The 18,959-nt window shown below is 44.9% G+C and overlaps 1 protein-coding gene and 1 long non-coding RNA gene across 2 annotated transcripts in view; one reads left to right on the forward strand and one right to left on the reverse strand.

The window, feature by feature from the left end:
* Positions 1-10,245: 10,245 nt before the first annotated feature.
* Positions 10,246-12,011, reverse strand: JUN (Jun proto-oncogene, AP-1 transcription factor subunit). The gene is made up of 2 exons (XM_009980206.2): positions 10,726-12,011; positions 10,246-10,316 (listed from the first exon to the last, which is right to left on the reverse strand). Exon 1 carries the CDS (start codon positions 11,959-11,961, stop codon positions 11,017-11,019), a length of 945 nt encoding a protein of 314 aa, XP_009978508.2. The 5' UTR covers positions 11,962-12,011; the 3' UTR covers positions 10,246-10,316; positions 10,726-11,016.
* Positions 12,012-12,577: 566 nt separating this feature from the next.
* Positions 12,578-18,959, forward strand: part of LOC147528206 (uncharacterized) — a 64,971-nt gene continuing 58,589 nt past the window's right edge. Inside the window, exons 1-2 of the long non-coding RNA XR_015222368.1 lie at positions 12,578-12,631; positions 18,047-18,182. This is a non-coding gene — a long non-coding RNA (uncharacterized LOC147528206). The remainder of the gene's footprint in view (positions 12,632-18,046; positions 18,183-18,959) is intronic.

Raw genomic sequence — 18,959 nt, forward strand, 5'->3', positions numbered from 1 at the left:
CATGCCCTTGGAAAAAGTCCCTCTCTAGCTTTCCTGTAGGCCCCCTTTAAGTACTGGAAGGAATTAGTATTCACATGTGACTTATGAGCATCGAGCAAACTGTATAGCTCAGTAAAAATGGAAAGCTAAAAAAGCCAATGTAACTTGGTAAATTAAACCATAACATGGTCAAGGCATGAAAGTAACATATACAGCTGTGTTGCACAGGATCATTTTCATATTACTTGGGTGAACCAACTTTGATGGTTTCTTTGTCTTTATCTAAAGGAATCATCCCATAATGGACATTATACCTCTTTAAAAAAAAAAATAATCCTAGTTATCGTTTCCATTTAGTGGGAAAATCCCACACATGTTGAGTTCTTGTGGAACAGCTGGCTTAAATTAAGGTTTCAGACTTAAGGAAGAAATCCCAGAGCGTAAAGTATCAAATAATAGCTAAAGTCAAGATTAGGATGAGGCTTGTGATGTTAGACATGACAAGCATATATTAGGTAAATGAACTTAAAGAATCATAGTTTTTTTTGTAATGCAATGGATCCTAGTACTCCAGTTTTAGATCAAAATACAGCAATATTTAAATATAGTTTAATAAATGAATCAAAATACATCTTAATATAGCTTTGTTCGTAGATAAGAGCATTTAGATTGTGCAAATACTGATGGATGGCATTAAAAGAAATAGAAAACTGTTTTAAAATCTCGGTATTTGAGTGCTCTACTTTTATTCTGACTCTTCTCATGAATTTTAAGAGCTTTTCATATATTTTTGGAGCTTCATCATAATAAATAATCATTTTTGCTTGTATAGGCAAAAGTGATAATTTTTTACTGGCTACATGGAGATTTTCTGTTTGTTTTCAACCTATACTTATAAAACTTGTCTTTTTTAACTCATAGACTCATGGAGTCATAGAGTTGTTTAAATCAGAGTGTAGATCTCCACAAAGTCAGTGTTATTATGAAGATCCAAACCAGAGGGAGGATTTAGGCCAAGACATAATTCTTTGGTTTGGGGCTTTTTGGTTTTGTTTTATAAGCCAAGAGCTGGATTGCCTGCAAGAAGGAGAATTAAGTTCAGTCCTTCTCTTCTGCACTTAGATCTCCCTTGTGCTTCACACAGCCAGCAGTTATGGAAAATCACGAGTGGGACTGTGAAGCAGCTCTTCGTGTAAAGCTGCAGGTGGAATTCAAACTCAAATTTGTTCCTTACTGTGCTATTGTCTGATGTGGTATCACCTGAACCCCAGAAACACCGAGGAATCTAGGTTTTATATGTTAATTTCTATGTCTTGGTTGTTCCTGTTTCTATGCAGTCGAACAAGACAAGGACTTTTGTTTCTTCTTCATGCTCTTAGGTCACTACTGCCACCACAGAAGTTAGACCCTCCTGTAGAGGCGAGGAAAGGGTGAGATGGTGAATCGTGTGCTTTCACAGACTGATGGGCCTGCCCTTCTGTGCTGTGATGGGCAGTGTGTTCTCAAAGAGGGTGGCGCTAGCTTTTCCTTCTTACATCAGACTGTGGATGTGTCGAAACACTTAGAACTACATTTCAGGAGAGAATGCTACTAGAAAGGCTGCAGAAAATCAGGTGGCACTGTTCTTCAGCTGAGCTGTGGGCCCTAATTGGCAACAGATTTGTGAACTGAGCCATTTCGGACAGAAAATGAGTAACTCCATAAGATCTTTCCTTCCCTGAGCTTGTTACTTCGTTGCTTTTGTCAGGATACTTTGTCACTGTTAGCTTTCGAGTTTGGTTAGAAATGTAAATTGATTTGCTGGTAGCAAGTAGATATGACAGGCACCAACCGTGAGAGCCTTCGTTAACCAAGTTGCCATGTTCGACCCACAGGCACGTAACTGTGGAAGCAACAACAATTAACATGAAGTTAAAACCCCAGCCTTTCTCTTATTGCCAGCCTGGCATTTCCTGTCCAGTGGAAAACACAGAGGCAATTTCTGCACATAAGAATGATAATGCAGTAAATGGAGGGGGCCAAGGAAATAGCTTGAAGCTCATTTTGGGTGTGCTGGTGTGTTTTGTAAGTAAATTCAAAACAGACATGGAGGCCAATATCAGGAACACGTGCAAAAAATTCCATTTATAAGACTTTGAATAATAACCTCCCTGCCCTCTTAAATAATTTGAAATATATATGTGTAAAGTTAGTCATGTAACAAAACCAGTTTCATAAGCAGGTATACTAAGAACCCACGGTTCTCATTCGAGTTAATGGGTGCCCGAAAAATGTTCACTGTGAAAATCAAACCATGTTTTATAGGTTTGTCCATATGGGAAGTTGAGCTTGTTTAACCAAAAGCATGAATTCAAATTAAGTTCGTAAAACTGGTGCAAAATCTGCCTGGGCATTTTTGTAGTGTAATTTCAATTGGGAAGAATGAATTTAAGAGATCTGACTCGATCTCTGGTTATTTGAAGATTGCTGGTGAGCGTTTCCTTCAGAGGATGCCACATCCCTACTGCTTGTACCTGCATTTATGTTCTACCTCCCCTGTTGCCCCCCATCAGTTCAGGTGTTTGTAGAGCTGTGTGGTTAACAGAATAAGAGAAGCAATGCAGATTAAAACAAGTGTCCTGCAATATTCCCAACAGCACAAATGAGGGAGTGGAAAGGAAGAGGCAAAGGAGGAGGGAAAGGTGGCTGTTCAGGCTGGCACCCATGTGAAAAAAAGTGCTTACACACATCAAAGCTGAGCTCCCCGAGGCCAGGAGGCAGATCTGCCAGTGCTCGCCTGGCAGCAGCAGCCCTAGCAGCAGTCGTGGCCAGCTGGTTCGCTACTGCAGTCTACAAACTGGCATATAAACCCAAACTGGTTTACTGGTAGCTTCTTAAAACACCGCAGCTGAAGCTACTCGAGGTCATGCAGCAAGACCCCAAGTTATATGGAAAAAGTAAGACTGTGCATACTTGTGTAGAGTTTGGAACAATCAGTTTTAAAGAGCTAGAGCTGGGTGGCTTCTTATGAAGATAAAAGTTTAGTCTGAAGCCAAGCAAATTCCTGATCAGAAAAAAAGCCTGTTGGGACAAAATGTTGTGCTCTTGCTCATTTTCTTTCTTTCTGCTCTGGAAATTCTGGCATCCCTGTTTCTCAGCATAAGAAGATACTATGATTTTTAATCATGTTTTCTTTCCAATATTTATCGGTGGCTCGATTTCCAATACTGGTATATGCAGCATCTTTAGGACTTCTGCTATTTTTTGATAACTATCAATCAGTATTTTGAGAAAGAATCAAATTGGTCAATTTCATTGTTACTTTTGCGAAATTACCCAGAAGCAAAAGCTGTGAGTAGTTGTGAAGCTTAGTCAGGGGCACTTCCCTAAATATACTAAGCTTAAGTGGTTTTGAGAGTGCAGAAGTGGGAAATAAAATTCCGAAGTCTCTAACCAAGCTAATGTATTAAAAGCACAGATAAATCTGCACAGAGAAAAGCAGCCTGCTTTTTCCCAGATCGCAGCCCTGGAAACTGATGTAGTGGGAAATTACAGAAAGATGTGCTGCTACCTGCAGCGCTGTGCTGGGAGGATACTGGTTAGAAATTGCTGCTTCGAGGAGAAGGAACCTGGGCAAAGACCACTAACTTCTGCTGGCGTTCCATCATTTAAAGAGGGAAACTGCTGTGAACTTTTCAGGGGCTAGCTTTGGTCAGTAATCTTGTCGCAGACTAAACGGTAAGCTCTTGTACTGTCAGTCCTCAAGTCAGCTATACTTACTGTATAGCTTTACATCGTTTTGATGTAATTTTTCATACAAAAGCACTTTTTTAACTAGTTAGAATATATATATATTTAGAAATACTTTATCTGGTTCAGTCAGGGAGCAGGGAGAACAGACAATCGGTATGATAGCAAAGCCAAACAAGAAAACTAGAGATGGATTTTGCCTTGAGAATTTGAGTTCTTTTTCTCCCCTTCAGGTATTTGGGTCAGACACTTGGTGATTATTTAGCACGATGAAGATCGTATCTTGACTGGGGCCCTGAGACACCACTGGTGGGTTCATAGTAAGTCTTGGTTTTAATGACTCCTTGTAAGGAGGTCTGAACAGTTAATGTTTGGGGATACCTTAGTGTTTGTATAGGGAAAAAGAGTGATGTTATGTATACAGTGCAGTAGAATAAACTTTGTGTGTGGAAATTTGTTCATCACTGACACATGGGGGATGTTTGCAGAACTTTGCTGTTTAGTAAAAGGAAGTGTCTCCTGATTCTAATCAGGTCATCATTACACCCCGGTTTCATCCCATCTGACTAGAGGGGCACCTAGGTTAAAAAGAGTAGACTGCTGAGGCATAGACACTTCTAGTTAGCGATTTAGTTTACCCAAATCGCTCTCCGAAGAGGCCTGTGCTTTTCTGTTAACCATAAGGAGAAGCTGTGGTGCCTCCTAACCCAGATAACTTACTGAGGTGGCAGAAGTTAAACTGAATGGATCCTGAGCTGTGTCTTTAAAGTGTTATGGCTTCATTTAAAAAAGAACTTTTTGTGTTTGACTTCTCAAGGTGAAAATAAAACAATAACCAGAGCTTGCAAGGTAGATGAAGCAGCTCACCATTTTTACCACTGTTAAAAGTTCGAAAATTACTTTTGGACACAAATGAAAATGAGCTTTTCATAGTTGCCAGCGTTCTTTTGATTTGCAGTTGCATAGAGGTCAGCACCTTTGAGAATTGCATCGCTTGGAATAAATAGGTGGGCTCCAGTTTTGGTAGTGCCAGGCTGTGGATACTAAAAGGCTAGAAGCAGAAATTTTCCAGCTACTGCAGCATCCTGTGAAAGTTCTTTTTCCCATGCAGGCTAGCTGAGAAACAGTTTGAGGTTTTTGTAAACTAAGACTTTATCTTGCACCTGTAGCTTGTTATGCAGTCTTGTTTATGGCACACCGGGAAAGTTGTTTTGAAATGGGTGTTGTAGCATTTAGCCAATCACTCTGGGAGGTGGATGGTCAAGCGACCAATTGCCTTGGCCATCCTTGTGAACCATGTTATATATATATACGGATTTGTAATTAATAAAAGGCTTCTGCCGCTGCTGCTAAGGCTGCTGCGGCTGCTGGCGTTGTATTGCGCTTTTTCTCCTGGACCTGAATTCTGTGTCGTTCTTCTCTCCGTCCCCAGCCCGACAGCGACACCAGGCCATGCTTTTAAACCTACCAGCAATCAGTTTGGTGGAGGTTCAAAGCTTCAGTGATCTCTGTTCAATGTGAGTGCTCTGCGAATGGCTTCGTGAGTTGGAATAGCAGCATTCCCTGGATTGTGCCTGCATCCTGCGTGTCTTCATGACTTGTTATCTGGGACATACAAAGCGTGATAGCAGCAGCCATCTAAAGTCACACCCACTAGTTCATCATTGTGAATGGGAATTCAGAAAAATAGCCCTGGACTCTTAGTTTTGAACTTGCAATTTCCTCTGAAATAACTGTGGTTATTCCATGATTAAAGGGATGCAGGATCCCCCTGATCATTGCAGTGATTATTTGAAGAATTCAGGGAAGCTGTTAAAATGAATCTTTTTTCAGTACGTTTGCACGATAGCGGGTTTCATCTGAAGACTTTTGTGGCTACTACTCCCTCTGAGCAAAGGCTCCTGTTGCAGGGAGCTGTGCAGCGTGTTCCAGGACTTTGCTTTTGAGCTCCATCTGCTGGAATTGTGTCCTGTTTCCCACATCATTAGTATTACGTTGCCAGGTTTCACAGGATTTGGTTTTGAGTTAAAAGAGAATAAGGAACAAAGTTCACAGTTCAGAGGAGGTTCTAGCAAGTCGCTGGTCCTTTTGTTTAAGGAATCAACCTGAAGATTTCTTGGAGAATATAAGGCTCAAAACGCAAAATAATGGTGAGATCGAGGAAAAGTTTAGTTCCAGATTGAGGAAAAATTAGTTCCATTTTTGTGTACAGATTTAGTTTTCAGGTATTTTAGAGAGATTTGGATTAATCAGGTCAGTCATAACCTATCGAGTTCTGTATGAGATTTCAAAAATAAGTTATTCACTTTACTCATTTTTCTGAATTAGCTTTTTGTTTTGTTTTCCCCTAATGCCCGTTGTTACTCAATAACTAAGAAAATTAGCAGTGCTTTCAATATTTAATTAACTTTTTAAAAATTCATTCTTCCCTGTTGTAACTGTATTTCTAGTATTTCAGAATATTTAAGGACAGAATGGGCTGTGATTAACGTCTAATTTGATTTTTGTAGTTCCATTGTTCCTTAACAAAAACGTACTGCAAAGAATAATGTGCAAAATTGGAAAAGAGGGCCCTGCTGTGCAAAACCACTCTAGAACTGTTTAAGTCATCAGAGGCTTTCACGGCAAATTGTATCATGGCTTTCTACAAGTTTTCTTTGTAAGAAGCACCATTGTCTCTTCAGAGGATATATTACAATGTTCATGTCAACAATAATGTATATATGCAGATTAGAATTGCCACCTGTCCTTGGGTGCAGACACTGGTGTTGGCAGCGCGTGTAGTTCTAAAGAGCAAGCACTTCTCTGGAAGAATTACCTTCTCAAGAAGCAAACCACCTACATTTTGAATTTTCCTTTCCTTTAGTTGAAAGGATAATACTACCTTCCTTTTCCCTGTCCCTGAAGCTAATGGGAGATGTTCCTAAGGTATAATCTGTTTCATAATGGGTTTGTGTATATGGTAATTTCAGATATTATTTCCTTGCTGTCCATCTGCCTGTTAGCAATATTTTGCCTTTGCTTATGATGTTTGCAACCTTTTTTTTCTACACAGCAAACTTTGCCTGAACTGGTTTTAGTTTCTTGATGTGGGTAACCCTATGCTGTTATACCTAAGTCTTGGGAACAGGGGTAGAGAGGAAGAGATGCAGAACAGAGAAAGCACTAGGCTTGATGTTAAAGATAAGTGTTCTTTTTTTTTCAGTTCTGCCTTGCACTTCTCATGGCCATGGAACACCGCACTCCGTGGTGTACTGCACTGATGCCCGAGCTTGTTCCAGCCTGAGCTGGTCCATCCACCTCCGCAGTCTATTCAGGAACGCTGCCCAGGCTAATAACCCCAGAGCCTTGGTCAGGCTTATTCACTCAGGCAGGGCACTGTGCTGATCCAGCTCTATAACTTCCAATTTCGCCGCTGGTTCGGGCTCCACACTCCACCGTGCAGTGTCCGTACGTGCTGTGTGATAGCAGACACGTGATGTCGTAACCTGCGTGTCTGTAAGTTAGAGTCTTGGCTTCCTGCAGACTTGTGGAGATAAGATCATTAATGTGTGTGCAGCAATGTACTTAATTGAAAGACCTATTTACTTTTTCAGAAAGTGATTGTTATAATGGATTTCTTATGCTTCTGCATGGGACAAAACTGTCGGTCGTTTTGCACATGGGTTTGAAGGGATATTGTCTGTATGGCTTGACAGCCTCCTATAAAATGGAAAGATAGCGAAGGCGACCGCTCTTGGTTGCCGTACTTCATTGTTAAATGGGCACGTGCTGCCTTACACTGGTGTTTGAAGTGCCATGTTTTGAGGTCAGTATTTTTTAGGCCTACAGAGACGTAGACAGTTGAAGGATTGGGACTCTGTTAGTAACTGCGACTGTGTTCTGAGATTGAAACTGGTTGGTACATAACTCATTCCCACTGTAGAAGAAGTTGGATGGCTGTTATTTCTGTAATGACAAGCACTTCGGATTGAAAATTATTCAGTGAGTAATCATGGTCAAACCCCCTTGTAGCTCCCTTCGGTTCATGGGATGGAAGTGTGAGGGGTTTGTTGGTTTTAGTGCAGACTGAAATTCTAATCAATATTCCTGTGTCCCAAACATGTTGTTCTGATTAGCGGCTCCTTGCCTAGGCATTTCTGTGCAGCCTGCCCTGTTTGAAACCCTGCCTTTTTCTGACTTCACTTCCTGAATCCGTTGACAACACTCACAGCCAAACAAAATACATGTTCACAATGCTGTTATTTGCAAAATATTCCCTTGTGAGTACAGCTGGGGCAACAAAAAGAGAGTTTCTCTCTGAATCTCAAAGAGAACTGGCTATTCCTTACAGAAGTAAGGCACAAAATGCATCAGGCAACGTTCATCTCGGCAGCTAAATAAGTCAGTGTTAAAACTTTGCATTTCACCACATACAAATGCGTGTCTTTCGTTACAGTCATACGTATTGATCACCGGATAATCTAATAATGTACTAAGAGTGATGAGTTTTTATCTGTGCTGAAGTGAACCAGATAGCAACAGGCTCCTAGCTCACCACACTGTTTCCAAAACAGACAACGTGGAGGGAATATAAACTTACTTTGCCCTGTGTTAGGCCTGATCCTCTAGTGGGATGTGGGACCAGAGAAAGGGTTCATCTAAAGCAGCCCTCTTCTCCTTGTAAAATGGCGTAACTGGCCCTCAAACCCACCTTGCTTTATGGTAGATTCTCTGACTGGACATCAGTACCTCCTGAGCTGGACCAAGTAACTCGTGTCTCCGAGACCAGGCGATGCCCGCTTAGTGAGCAGTGCCATTACTCAGGAACTTCTTTGCCTGTGCTACAGAACGTCGTCCTTGAGAGAGAAAACACAGAACTGCAGTGCTAAATGTCTCTGTGTGCGTATTAGGACAGGGTGGAGCAGACTGTCACTCAGCTGTATTTAATTAACATAGTATTTTATATAATGTATTTATTTTTTACGTAATTAGGTGATTAAGCAAAACGCTTGCTAGTAACATCTATTCCATAACCCAGCACTGCTGAGAGTTAAGCATGCACCTTTGCATGTAATTAATCTCCTTGCCCTGCTTATTTTGCTAGTTGGCACTTGCTAAATCCCTGTAAAACCACACCCAGCAGTGCTGTGTATTATCCCTCCGCTGTCTATTCCTACATATGGTCAAAATCAACTTACCTTCCGGGTTGCTGACATCAGCAAAATGTACTCTTGGCAAACTCCAGTATCCTCCTAGTAACCCTTTGTTTGGTTGATGTTATTACAATTGTATTCCTCTGACAGCAGCAAACACCATCGAAACAGTGCCTACCTTGACACTGGAATTATGATGTGGAAGGAGATTGCCGTATTTTCACATTTTGAACATTAAAATAACCCCTCATATGATATAATGCGTATAACGTGGAGGAAAAAAAGTTAGAGGAAAGATACTTCTATGCTTCCAGTAAGGAACTGGCCCACAGTAGTTGCAAGTTTCAGGGTATCATTTTGATAACAGTGAAGGTATATATATATATCCAATTATCTAGTCATCTTGGGAAGTGACCTTAAACAAGACTGTCGCTTCAGTTAAAATGATGCTTACTCCTATTTTAAGGAAAAAAGACATTTTTAAGACTGCCTGCTCTAAAAAATTAGCATTTGCTAATAATGAATTTCTAATATTTTCTGGCTATCTTTCGATAGCATCTATTTCCTCTTAGAAGTTTGGCTTTCAGCAGCAAGCAGGACAACATCTGGTCTCCCTGCAAATACATGCTTATTAAACCATATGAATAGGGTACAGTGTTGAAAATCCTGCTATAATTGTCATTTCTCCCCCCCCAATACTTTGCCCCAATGAGTTCAGTAGCATGTTTCTCAGGTATATATTTATATTGTCATAAAAACTAAGATTATTAAAAAATATATGGGAAGTGCCAGAGAAGTTGCTACTTTGAGCAAGTTGCTGAAAACAAAACAACAGGAGTTGCTGTTTTTCAACAAGTTGCTCTTTTCCTTTCCCACTGGGTTTGGTTTTCCTGGCTTTTCTATTGCTACAAAGTTTAGAACCCATAGTAACATCCAAAAGGGAAAGGATTTTGAGATGGGGAAAGGGTTATAAAGTTATTTTACTGTGGACAACAGCATTGTCATAAACATAAACAAACCAGGATCACCTCCTGCCTGGGAAGGAACACAGGATTAAAGGTGAATATTTCTATTTTTGGTCCAGAGCCCACATTTTGGGTTTTGGTGGGTTTTTTTTTTTTTTTGCCTTCTATTCTTGAGGGCATTAATTTATTAAAAAGCATGTCAGATCAAGTAGTCAGTTGCTCCAATTATGGAGCATTTTATACACTGACTTTCTACCACTCTACAACCTGCTTGAAGCTGGCTGTCTGAACTGGGCCACCAGAATACAGCAGGCAAGCAAGTCAGGTTACAATTGCGAATTCCAACACCAGGACTACTCAAAAAACTGCATTAATTTTTTGATCAGAACCGAGCTTCTCCCTCTCCTCCTCACACATTCTCCAGGACATGCCTGTAGTTACGGAGTAAGTCTCACATAATCCGTAGCCTTTAGAGTTCGGCATAAAGGGCATTTTCCCAACTCAGGTACTATCAAAAATGCAAAAGTGTGAGGGGGAAATGCATTTTAATTATTTTATTTTTCTTAAATATAATAGAACCTTCTAGATTTTTTCCAGAAACAGAAACATTAAAAAAATTATACTTTATTACAAATGGTAAACTCAGAGTGCTAAAAAAAAAAGCCTCTTATTTACAAACAATACTGGGCAGTGCCCAAATAAACAACATAAAAATAACTTACAAAGTCATGAAGTAGTTTATTGACATTAATCAACTTTCATAAAATAAAATAAAAAAAGATATGTACATACACAATTTACTTGAAGGCAGGCAGAATAGTTTTTTTGTTTATCAGCCTCCCACAAACCTCCCTCCCACTTTTTTTTTCTTAAGTAATACTACATAAAGCAATCTACAGTTTCTATTGCAGTTTAACCTTTAATACTGAATGATCATCGAAGGTTAGGTCCATGCAGGTCTTGGTCAATGTTAAACAAAGATCTGGCGTCTCGTCTTAGCAGGAACAGCACTCCTCGGAGCGCTGCTGGCCGCTTGGCTACTAACTCCAGCTGAAGGCTTGCCAGTCTTTCCACACATGCGCTTTGCAGAGCGCAGGCAGGACTCAGCCTTTCAGCTTTCCCCATTAGCTTTATGCATCTGCCACTTTTGGGGTGTTTTTTTTTTTAGTTATACCACAATATCACAGTTCTCACTTAAGACAGTCTCTTCAAAACGTTTGCAACTGTTGTGTTAGCATTAGCTGGCACCCGCTGTTGACATGGTTCATGACCTTCTGCTTAAGCTGTGCAACCTGTTCTCTGAGCATGTTGGCAGTGGATGCCAGCTCTGAGTTCTGGGCTTTCAAAGTTTTCACTTTTTCTTCCAACCTGGCAATCCTTTCCAACTTCCTTTTCCGGCATTTGGATGCTGCGATTCTGTTTCTCATGCGTTTTCTCTCGGCTTTGATTCTCTCCTGTGACTCCATGTCGATGGGGGACAGGGGAGGAGTTTCCCCTGGCATTTCGGGTACAGTCTGAGGCTCTTCCTTCAGAGCCTGAAGCCGGGGATGCTGCACGGGCATCTGGGGGTTTATGTGATGCTGAGGGGCATAGCCCATGTTGCTTGCGTTGTAGCTGGGTGCAGAGTTGAGCGCGTTGGGGTTGAAGTTGCTGAGATTGGCGTACACCGGGGGCTCGCTGTGCAAACTCGCGTTGAAACTACTGCTGCCGGCCATGGAGGACACAGGTGCCATGCCGCTGTTCACAGGCTGAGCGGCGGAGGTAACGCTGGGCATGGTGTTCTGGTTGTGCAGTTCCGCCAGGGCTCTCACAAAGCCTTCCGCGAACCCCTCCTGCTCGTCGGTAACGTTTTTGGGGCAGAGGAACTGCGTCGGGGTCGGCGTGGTGGTGATTAACCCGTTGCTGGACTGGATGATGAGCCGCTCCAGTTCAGGCGAGGCCAGTTTCAGGAGTCCCACGTCGGGGGATGTGAGGATGTCGGCGTTCTTGTTCCTCAGGTGCGGCTTCAGGTTGCTGGATGGGTCGGACAGGTTCAGCGTCATGTTCTGCTTCAGCACTTTGGCGTTATTATATCCATACCCGCCGCTCTCCGGCGGCACGAAGCTGGCGTTCAGGGCATCCTCGTAGAAAGTAGGCTCCATCTTTGCACTCATAGAACACAGTCCGCGGAGTGGCGCCGGGAGCTGCGGCAGCGCGGAGAAGCTGCCCGGCCGCCGCTTGCGCCCCGCTCCGCGCGGCCACCCCAACCCTCCCGGCGGCGCAGGGAGGGGGCAAAGGAAAAGCAGAGCCTTACTTCTCGCCGGGGCGCGGAGGGTCCTGCGGCGCGGGCCGGGCCCGCCGTCCCTGGCGCCGCCGCGCTGAACGTCCGCCCGGCCTGGCGGGGCGGCGGGGAGCGGAGCTTCGCCGGGGCGCCTCGCCGCCCTGCTGCTGCTGCTGCTGCCGCCGCGGGGCCGGGACGCCGCTCCGCTGCCACAAGTTGCCGCGAGAACTTTTCCCCGCCTTCCTGCCGCCCTCCCCGGCTCTGCGCTGCTGCGTGCCCGCGCTGTGCCGCGCCGCTCGCCTCCACCCGGCGGCCGGAGTCGCGCTGCCGCCCGCCCGCCCCGCGCTCTGAGCCCGCTCCCGGCGTGGAGCCCTTCACTTATCAGCGACCGGGAGCCCGCTAAAAATAGCCCATGATGTCACCCCGCGGGCTCCCCATTGGCTGCCGCCGCCTCTCCCGGGGGAGGCGGGCCGCTGGCCCGGCTCGGTGCATATCAGCCGGTCGCCATGGCCACCCCGCCCCTAGAAGCTTCTCCCCGCCGGCGCGGGGCCTTGTGGGATGAGGTAATGCTGGCGGCGGTTCGGGGCATTGTGGGCTGACGTATTGTTTTTGAATATCTGGTTACCGCGTCCCGAGCGCGCGCGGGGTTGGCCGCCGCCGGCGCCTCCTCAACGGCCACGAACCACCCGCCCGCCGGCGGGGCGGGGGCGCCGCGCGGCCCTCGCCCGCCAACCGTCCTCTCTCCTTGTTCGCTTTCGCGACCGGGTGTTTGTTTTTTTTCGGCCGGTCCCTGCGGCGGGCTGCAGGCTCCGCCTCGCCTCGCCCCGGCGGGTTTCGGCCTGTCGCTCCCCGCGGCCTCCCCCCCCGTCCCCCCGTTGCCGGTGGTACGGCCCTTCAGGTGGCGCTTCGGGGGAGGCCTCACGTGATTTCCCCTCCGCGCCGCCGTCCCGCCGCCCGTGCGGCTTCCAGGCAGCGCCGGGGGTGGTGCCCTGGCGGCGGCGGCCGCGCGCGGGGCCAGGGCGGGCACTGACCGCCGCGGGGCGGCCCCCGCCCCCGCGGCGCTCCCCGCCGAGGACGTGCCCGCCCTGCCGAGGGGCCTTGCGCCCCCCCTCCCCTCCGCGCCCCGCCCCGCCGGCCGGGCGTGCCTGGCGCTGGCGGTCGCCGAGGTCTCGCCCGCCTTCGAGCCGGGGCCGGCAGCTCTCCGGGGAGCCCCGCCGAGCGGGAAGGGCGTCCCGGCTCCCGAAGCGCCGCCAACGCGCTCGGCCGTCCTCCTGCGCGGCTGATGGCCCCCGGGCCCTGCGGGCCGCCCCGCCTCTCCCCTCCGCCCGGGCGGTGGGAGCCGCGGGGCTGGTGACGCGGGTTTCGTCCGATACCGCCTGATCGCTGTGGGGGTGTACGCGAGGGCACGGATGTGCGATTACAGCCATTGGGAATGGCAATTCCCGCTCTCAACAACGTGCCAGGATAAGAAAGGGGAAATAAAGCCTGAGAGGAAAAAAACTGGTTCCAGATGGGTTTCTCTGAACTTGTCCTCCAAGGGGAGGGGACAGCGGCGGTCTAATTTTAGAAAGAGTGCCCTAGTATTGCTGTGGAAGTACAGGTTAGGCGGCAGGGAAAATAAAGGCTGCAGTTGAAGGGCCCAAGTCGAGGAGAAAAGTCCGTGCTGGCATGTTCACCGCGGAGCAACAGATGGGTGATCTCTGCTGTGCTGTAACTGCTCTGTGATGAACGCGGCGTGCATCTGTATAGCACATATCTCTCCTAAAAGGGTGTGCCCTACTACCTGCATTCATTTTTCCTTCCCTTTCCCCTCTTCACCTTACCCCATGCACACCCTTCTCTCTGGGAGGCATGAATTTGTGGGTGCTGACAGGCTGCCTCTGGAGTGAGGTGCAGTAGCTGTTCCAGGGCAGGTAGTGACAGTCCGGGGTGGGACAGGGACTGAAGGGCTGTACTGTTGTATTGTGTTGCCAACAGTGCAACAAGCGCTCCTGAGCTTGCGACACAAAGCTGTTACCTGCTGTTACAGGGTGGTCCAGCTTTTTAGGTCGGTGAAGAACTTGGTATGTCAGGTGCAATCACTTTTTACGATACCTGAAGCTGACAAACTTATGGCTAGGTTTGAAAATACACTTTCAAGTTCTCCAGTGCTCTTTTTTCCTAGATGTAATGACATAATTACCAGTTACAATATAGGAAGCAACAATGAAGCAAACAGAAAAGCAAGCACCTGTGAAGGAAAAGTGAAGGTCTCGTTCTCCTGTTTGAAGTTGTTGACTTTTTTTTTTTTCCTCCGTTTTCCCCTGGTGTTCCCACCTGACTTCAGCCACTGTGTTCATTTGACCACATGGTGGGCACTGGTGTTACTTTGTATGCTAGCTGGAATTACACAAATAATACATACACTTCTTTGTACATTGGTGTGAACGGTCCGTGGCACAAAATATGAAGTTGTGGCCAGGCACGGGGGGCTTGCTGCGTGCTGTTGGTGTACACACAACCTCCACGTAGGCAGTGTCGCTCTGTGTTGCAGGTAACTCAAACTACTCAACTGCTGCTCTGTCTTCAGCTGCAAATAATTTTGCCAAACAGCAGTAAGTTACTGTATGTGCATGAGAAAATCTCTGGAATTTATTAATGCAGCGAATGCTCGAAGCAGTTGTTTAATTCCTTTTAAATCTTTACGTACAAGATATATAGAAGACAGCGACTGACTCTTCTGGCACATGAACCAAGGGGCATCAAAAGAAACTGAGAGGTTCAGAACAAACAGAGAAATGTCTTCACAGAATTGTACTTAAGCTGTGGATTCCTCAGCAAGAGCGCTGTGTGAACTGAGGGAATTAGGAGTGATCAGATGAATTCACAGAAGAGAAATCACTTGAGGGCTATTGAGCGCAGTGCATCTCTGGCTCTGGAAATCCCAAAGCTGCAAACAGCTTGTGCCTGGGAGAGCATCCCAAGGCAAAAGTGCTGTGCCCTGGTTTTGTGTGCCTCTCCAGGTACCCGCTCCTGGCTTCCCTCAGAAACAGGGCATCTAGTCGGACCTGCTGTGGCAGTCCTTGCTGTGTTAAAACTCCCTGAGATAGTCCATAAGCGATCTCTGTTGTGTCGGCGTGCAGTTTTGACGTGTATGGAGGGCTTGTCCGTGCAAGGAAGAAATTCTGGGGAAATGCAAGACATGAATTTTAAGTAGTTTGCTGTGTGAAATAAGAATTATTTTAAAATTAAGCTAAAAAGGGTTTTTTTTCTGGTTTGGTTTACATAGGAAGCCGTGCAAATAATATTGTTTAGTCAGTTTTCTGTATAGACTAATAACTACTAATTAAGTTTGTTCTGATTAATTATTGAGATATTTAATTTGTTAGAATTTTCTTTTATCTTTCGGTGTTTTTTTCCACATGTTCCTTTTGTCGTAGAAAGCCAAGTTCAGACTACAGGGAAGGTGGTCAGCGTAGCCTTAACCACTCTGATAAATATGTGTATAATCTGAGAAACTCTGCCTTTAGAGTCTGCCCAGTCGAGCCCCACAGATATCACTGCAAGTTTTTCATTAGCTTCAGTGAGTGTAGGAGCAGGTTAGGGATATTAATTTAAACTCATTTAATTTCTTTTTTTTTTTTTTAATCCCTCACCCATTTTAGTTTTCTACTTCCTTCCTTTTACAGAGGTGGAATTTCAGGACTAGACATTCCAGTTTGCCGGAGACGTGTTGCTACTGAGGCCTGTAGCTATGGGGGACACCCATCAGTCCACTCATTATGTTAATTGCTGCTCGCTTAGAGGTTATTTGGTCCAGGCTGGCAACAGACAGTCAAGCTGGTCATAAAAGTTGTGCGTAGCAGGAGAGCTCTGAAATCAAAGACAGCTATTACTGTAGGGCTTTTTTCCCCCTTTCCTGGTGTCCTTAGGTAAATATTCCTTCAGTAGTATGAAAAAACTCTTCCCGGCCCATTTATAAACCATAACCATTTACGTGTCTCGATGAACTAACTTGTTTAGGGCGGGGACTGGAAATGAACTATGTATCTCTGTTGCTGTGAGAGGCAGGTGCTTGGAGCAGCAGAAGTGCAGATTTTGATTTATAAAGTTCTCTAATCAATCAATACAAGGCTGACTGAGGCAATCAGATAATCTGAATAATTAAATGGCTTTTCAGGGACAAATTAAAATTTCTTATACATACCACATCTGTCTAAATTATATTTGGTGTCCAGGCATAAATGGATTCGTTGTTTTGTTTCGGTCCTGCATCAGAAATGCTTTTGGCTTACTTCTAGACCATTTGAAAAAAAAATTTAAAAAAAAAGAAAAAAGGATAAATCATAGTTTCTGCTCTTTTATATTGGAAACAGTGCTCACAGAAAGAAAATGCTTGTTGCCATACAGTTTTTCTTTAAACTTAGATCTATTACACCATCTTGCTTTTTCCCCTTACCAGAGATGGTTCAACAATATTTTTATTATATAGACAACAATATTTTTATTACATAAGGTTTTTTCTTTTTATTTATTTTTTTTTTTACTCACTTCATGCTTTCTAATGTGATATCCTGCTTCACCTCTGCATGGAGTGAATAAAAGTGGGAATTACTGGATCTTCTCATACTGCTTTTTACTTGCTTAAGGAGTTACTATAGAACAGGTTTCCCCAGCTGAGGTAGAAAAGAGTTTGAAGAGTCGGAAGGAGCAAGTATTTTTCTTTTATTTACTACATCAGAGTATGTAAAGAAGCTGGGAGCAAGAGGGCACAAGAAATAGAGTTTCCTTAGGCTAAGTGGAAGTATAATAATTCACAGGTGCTCCTGCTCCCAGTTGCTCCCTGGTTCCTGAAGGTGTGTTTTCGTAGTCGGTTCAAGTCCACCTGAGTCTGCCACGCAGCAGAGGTGTGGCAAAGAGGTGCCACCTCGTCCACCCCCGGCTTCCGTGGCCTCTCCTTTTGCTCTTTGCCCCTGTGCAGCCAGGTAGAGATCCAAGAATTGAATCTGGCTGAAAGCTGAGCTGAAATGAAAAAAAAAATATATATTTGAGGGTGCAAGGGAGGGATGGGAGTGCCTAGGCTGGGGGAAGAGCGGGACTCAGCTTGAAGCGAAGAGCCCTGGCACCAGATCTGTACAACACGACTGAAAGCCAGTTTTCAGCTAGTCTTCAGCTGGCACATGAGAAGTGCTCCCGCAGAACTATAGGCACTTGTAAATGAATATCATGTCCATCTCCTCCACCCTCAATTAGTCATCGCATAACCAAGCTATACGCATTTAGTCCTTTTCATCTTTCTTCTTGTCAAGCCCTTTAGCCTGTCCCCCTCACCTACTCATCCCACCAATCATTTTAATTAATCTCTGAATTTCTTTGAAACTAATAGTTTGTGGAATGGAGGAAAATGAGTAGGTTAGAGAGACAAGATTGTGAATGATGGAGGTGGGGCAAAGTTAGAAGACTTTGCAAGACCTGTTGGGTTACCTTTCGGGCAGGACAGCAACACTGGCTGTAAACACAGTGAAAGACTGCAGAACTAAGGGAGGAACCACTAAAAACATTTTCGCTTTTCTTAGGAATGCTGTCTGAGCAATTTAAACCCTGGATGCTTATGTGCAGCAACATATGAATGAAAGATTTGATATGATTGTCTTTAAAGTAGATAGGATGATTCCCTCTTTACCCAACAGTTAGTTATACTACATTTCTCACTATTCTTTTGCCTATTCCCAGCTGGCTTTATAGAGGATTTCAGTGATCACTGCAAGTGCTCATAAATATATTTTCAAATAAGTAGTGAACTATATTTTTTTTTACTCCAACAACTGTGTGTATTGTATGATTTTGTTTCAAAAACCTGACCAGATAGAAGTTAACTATGTTGTCTAGAGATGAGTCTGAAAGTAACCCTGGGGCCTTGCTCCCCATGCTTTTTAGGATGTTACAAATCTAAATGTTACACCACTAATGTCTCTGTGTTCATTATTTCTACACCATAGGGTAGCCAGTGCTCCAAAAAATAGAGAATTGGGAAAAGTTCCTGTCCTGTGGCGCTTACAGTCGGAAAAATCCTCTACGTGCAAAGAAGGCTGGCAGAATAGCAGTTGATCCACAGTGGGAGCCCAAAGAGTGAAGGTAAGGAGTAGAGGAGGCACTGGAGGACGTGTGGCATATGGGAAGCAGACGGCTGCATTCAGCATTGTGAGCTGGCAGCATGAACAAATTTACCGTACAGATAGAAGCTGAGCGGTGGGGAGGTAGCGGAACACTTTTGAAAAGATATTTACTGTGTCTGGGGACAAAGATCCCACTGGAAACGTGCGTTTGCTCAGGCATTGCTGAGGTGCAGGTTCGCTGTGAAGAACTGAAGTTAGCTTTCTGGCATTTTGACGTTTCAATACACGTGCGTTAAGGTAAGTCGTGGCAGCAAAACACATTGATTTATGGTTGCCAGTTGTGACCGAAAGCCTCGGAGTAACTAGATTTAACTATTCAGATGCCGTGGTAAAGTAGCTCAGTTTTAATTTAGGGTCTCAGGACAGATAGAAAATGCTTGGATTTTTAATTAATAAACAATCTGGCATCCTGTCAAAGTTGACACCTCACTCTATTCTAGCAGCTGTTGGAACAGTGGGCTCCTGGCAACCTGGGATAAAGCAGTGCTTACAACAGGAGAAGGAAAGGAAGCAAGTCTGCGTGAGACCAAAACTGCCTCGTGCAAAGTACCACGGGGATTTCCAGCAAGCAACCAGGCTTTCCTTCTGTGTGCTGGGGGCTTGGGCTTGGGCACGCACGGCAAGTTTCTGTTGTTGAATGTCACCAGAGGCTGGTTGCTGGCAGATGTGAGGACACCTGTCTGAATTCCAGTAATGTTTCTGACAGTAGTAGCAATAAACAGAGAAAGTGTGGAAC

The sequence above is a fragment of the Tauraco erythrolophus genome, chromosome 10, assembly GCF_009769465.1.
Source record: "Tauraco erythrolophus isolate bTauEry1 chromosome 10, bTauEry1.pri, whole genome shotgun sequence".
Lineage (NCBI taxonomy): Eukaryota > Metazoa > Chordata > Aves > Musophagiformes > Musophagidae > Tauraco > Tauraco erythrolophus.

Coding starts and splice junctions, on each gene's coding strand:
- JUN (XM_009980206.2), bottom strand. CDS start 11,961: ATGAGTGCAAAGATGGAGCCTACTTTCTACGAGGATGCCCTGAACGCC.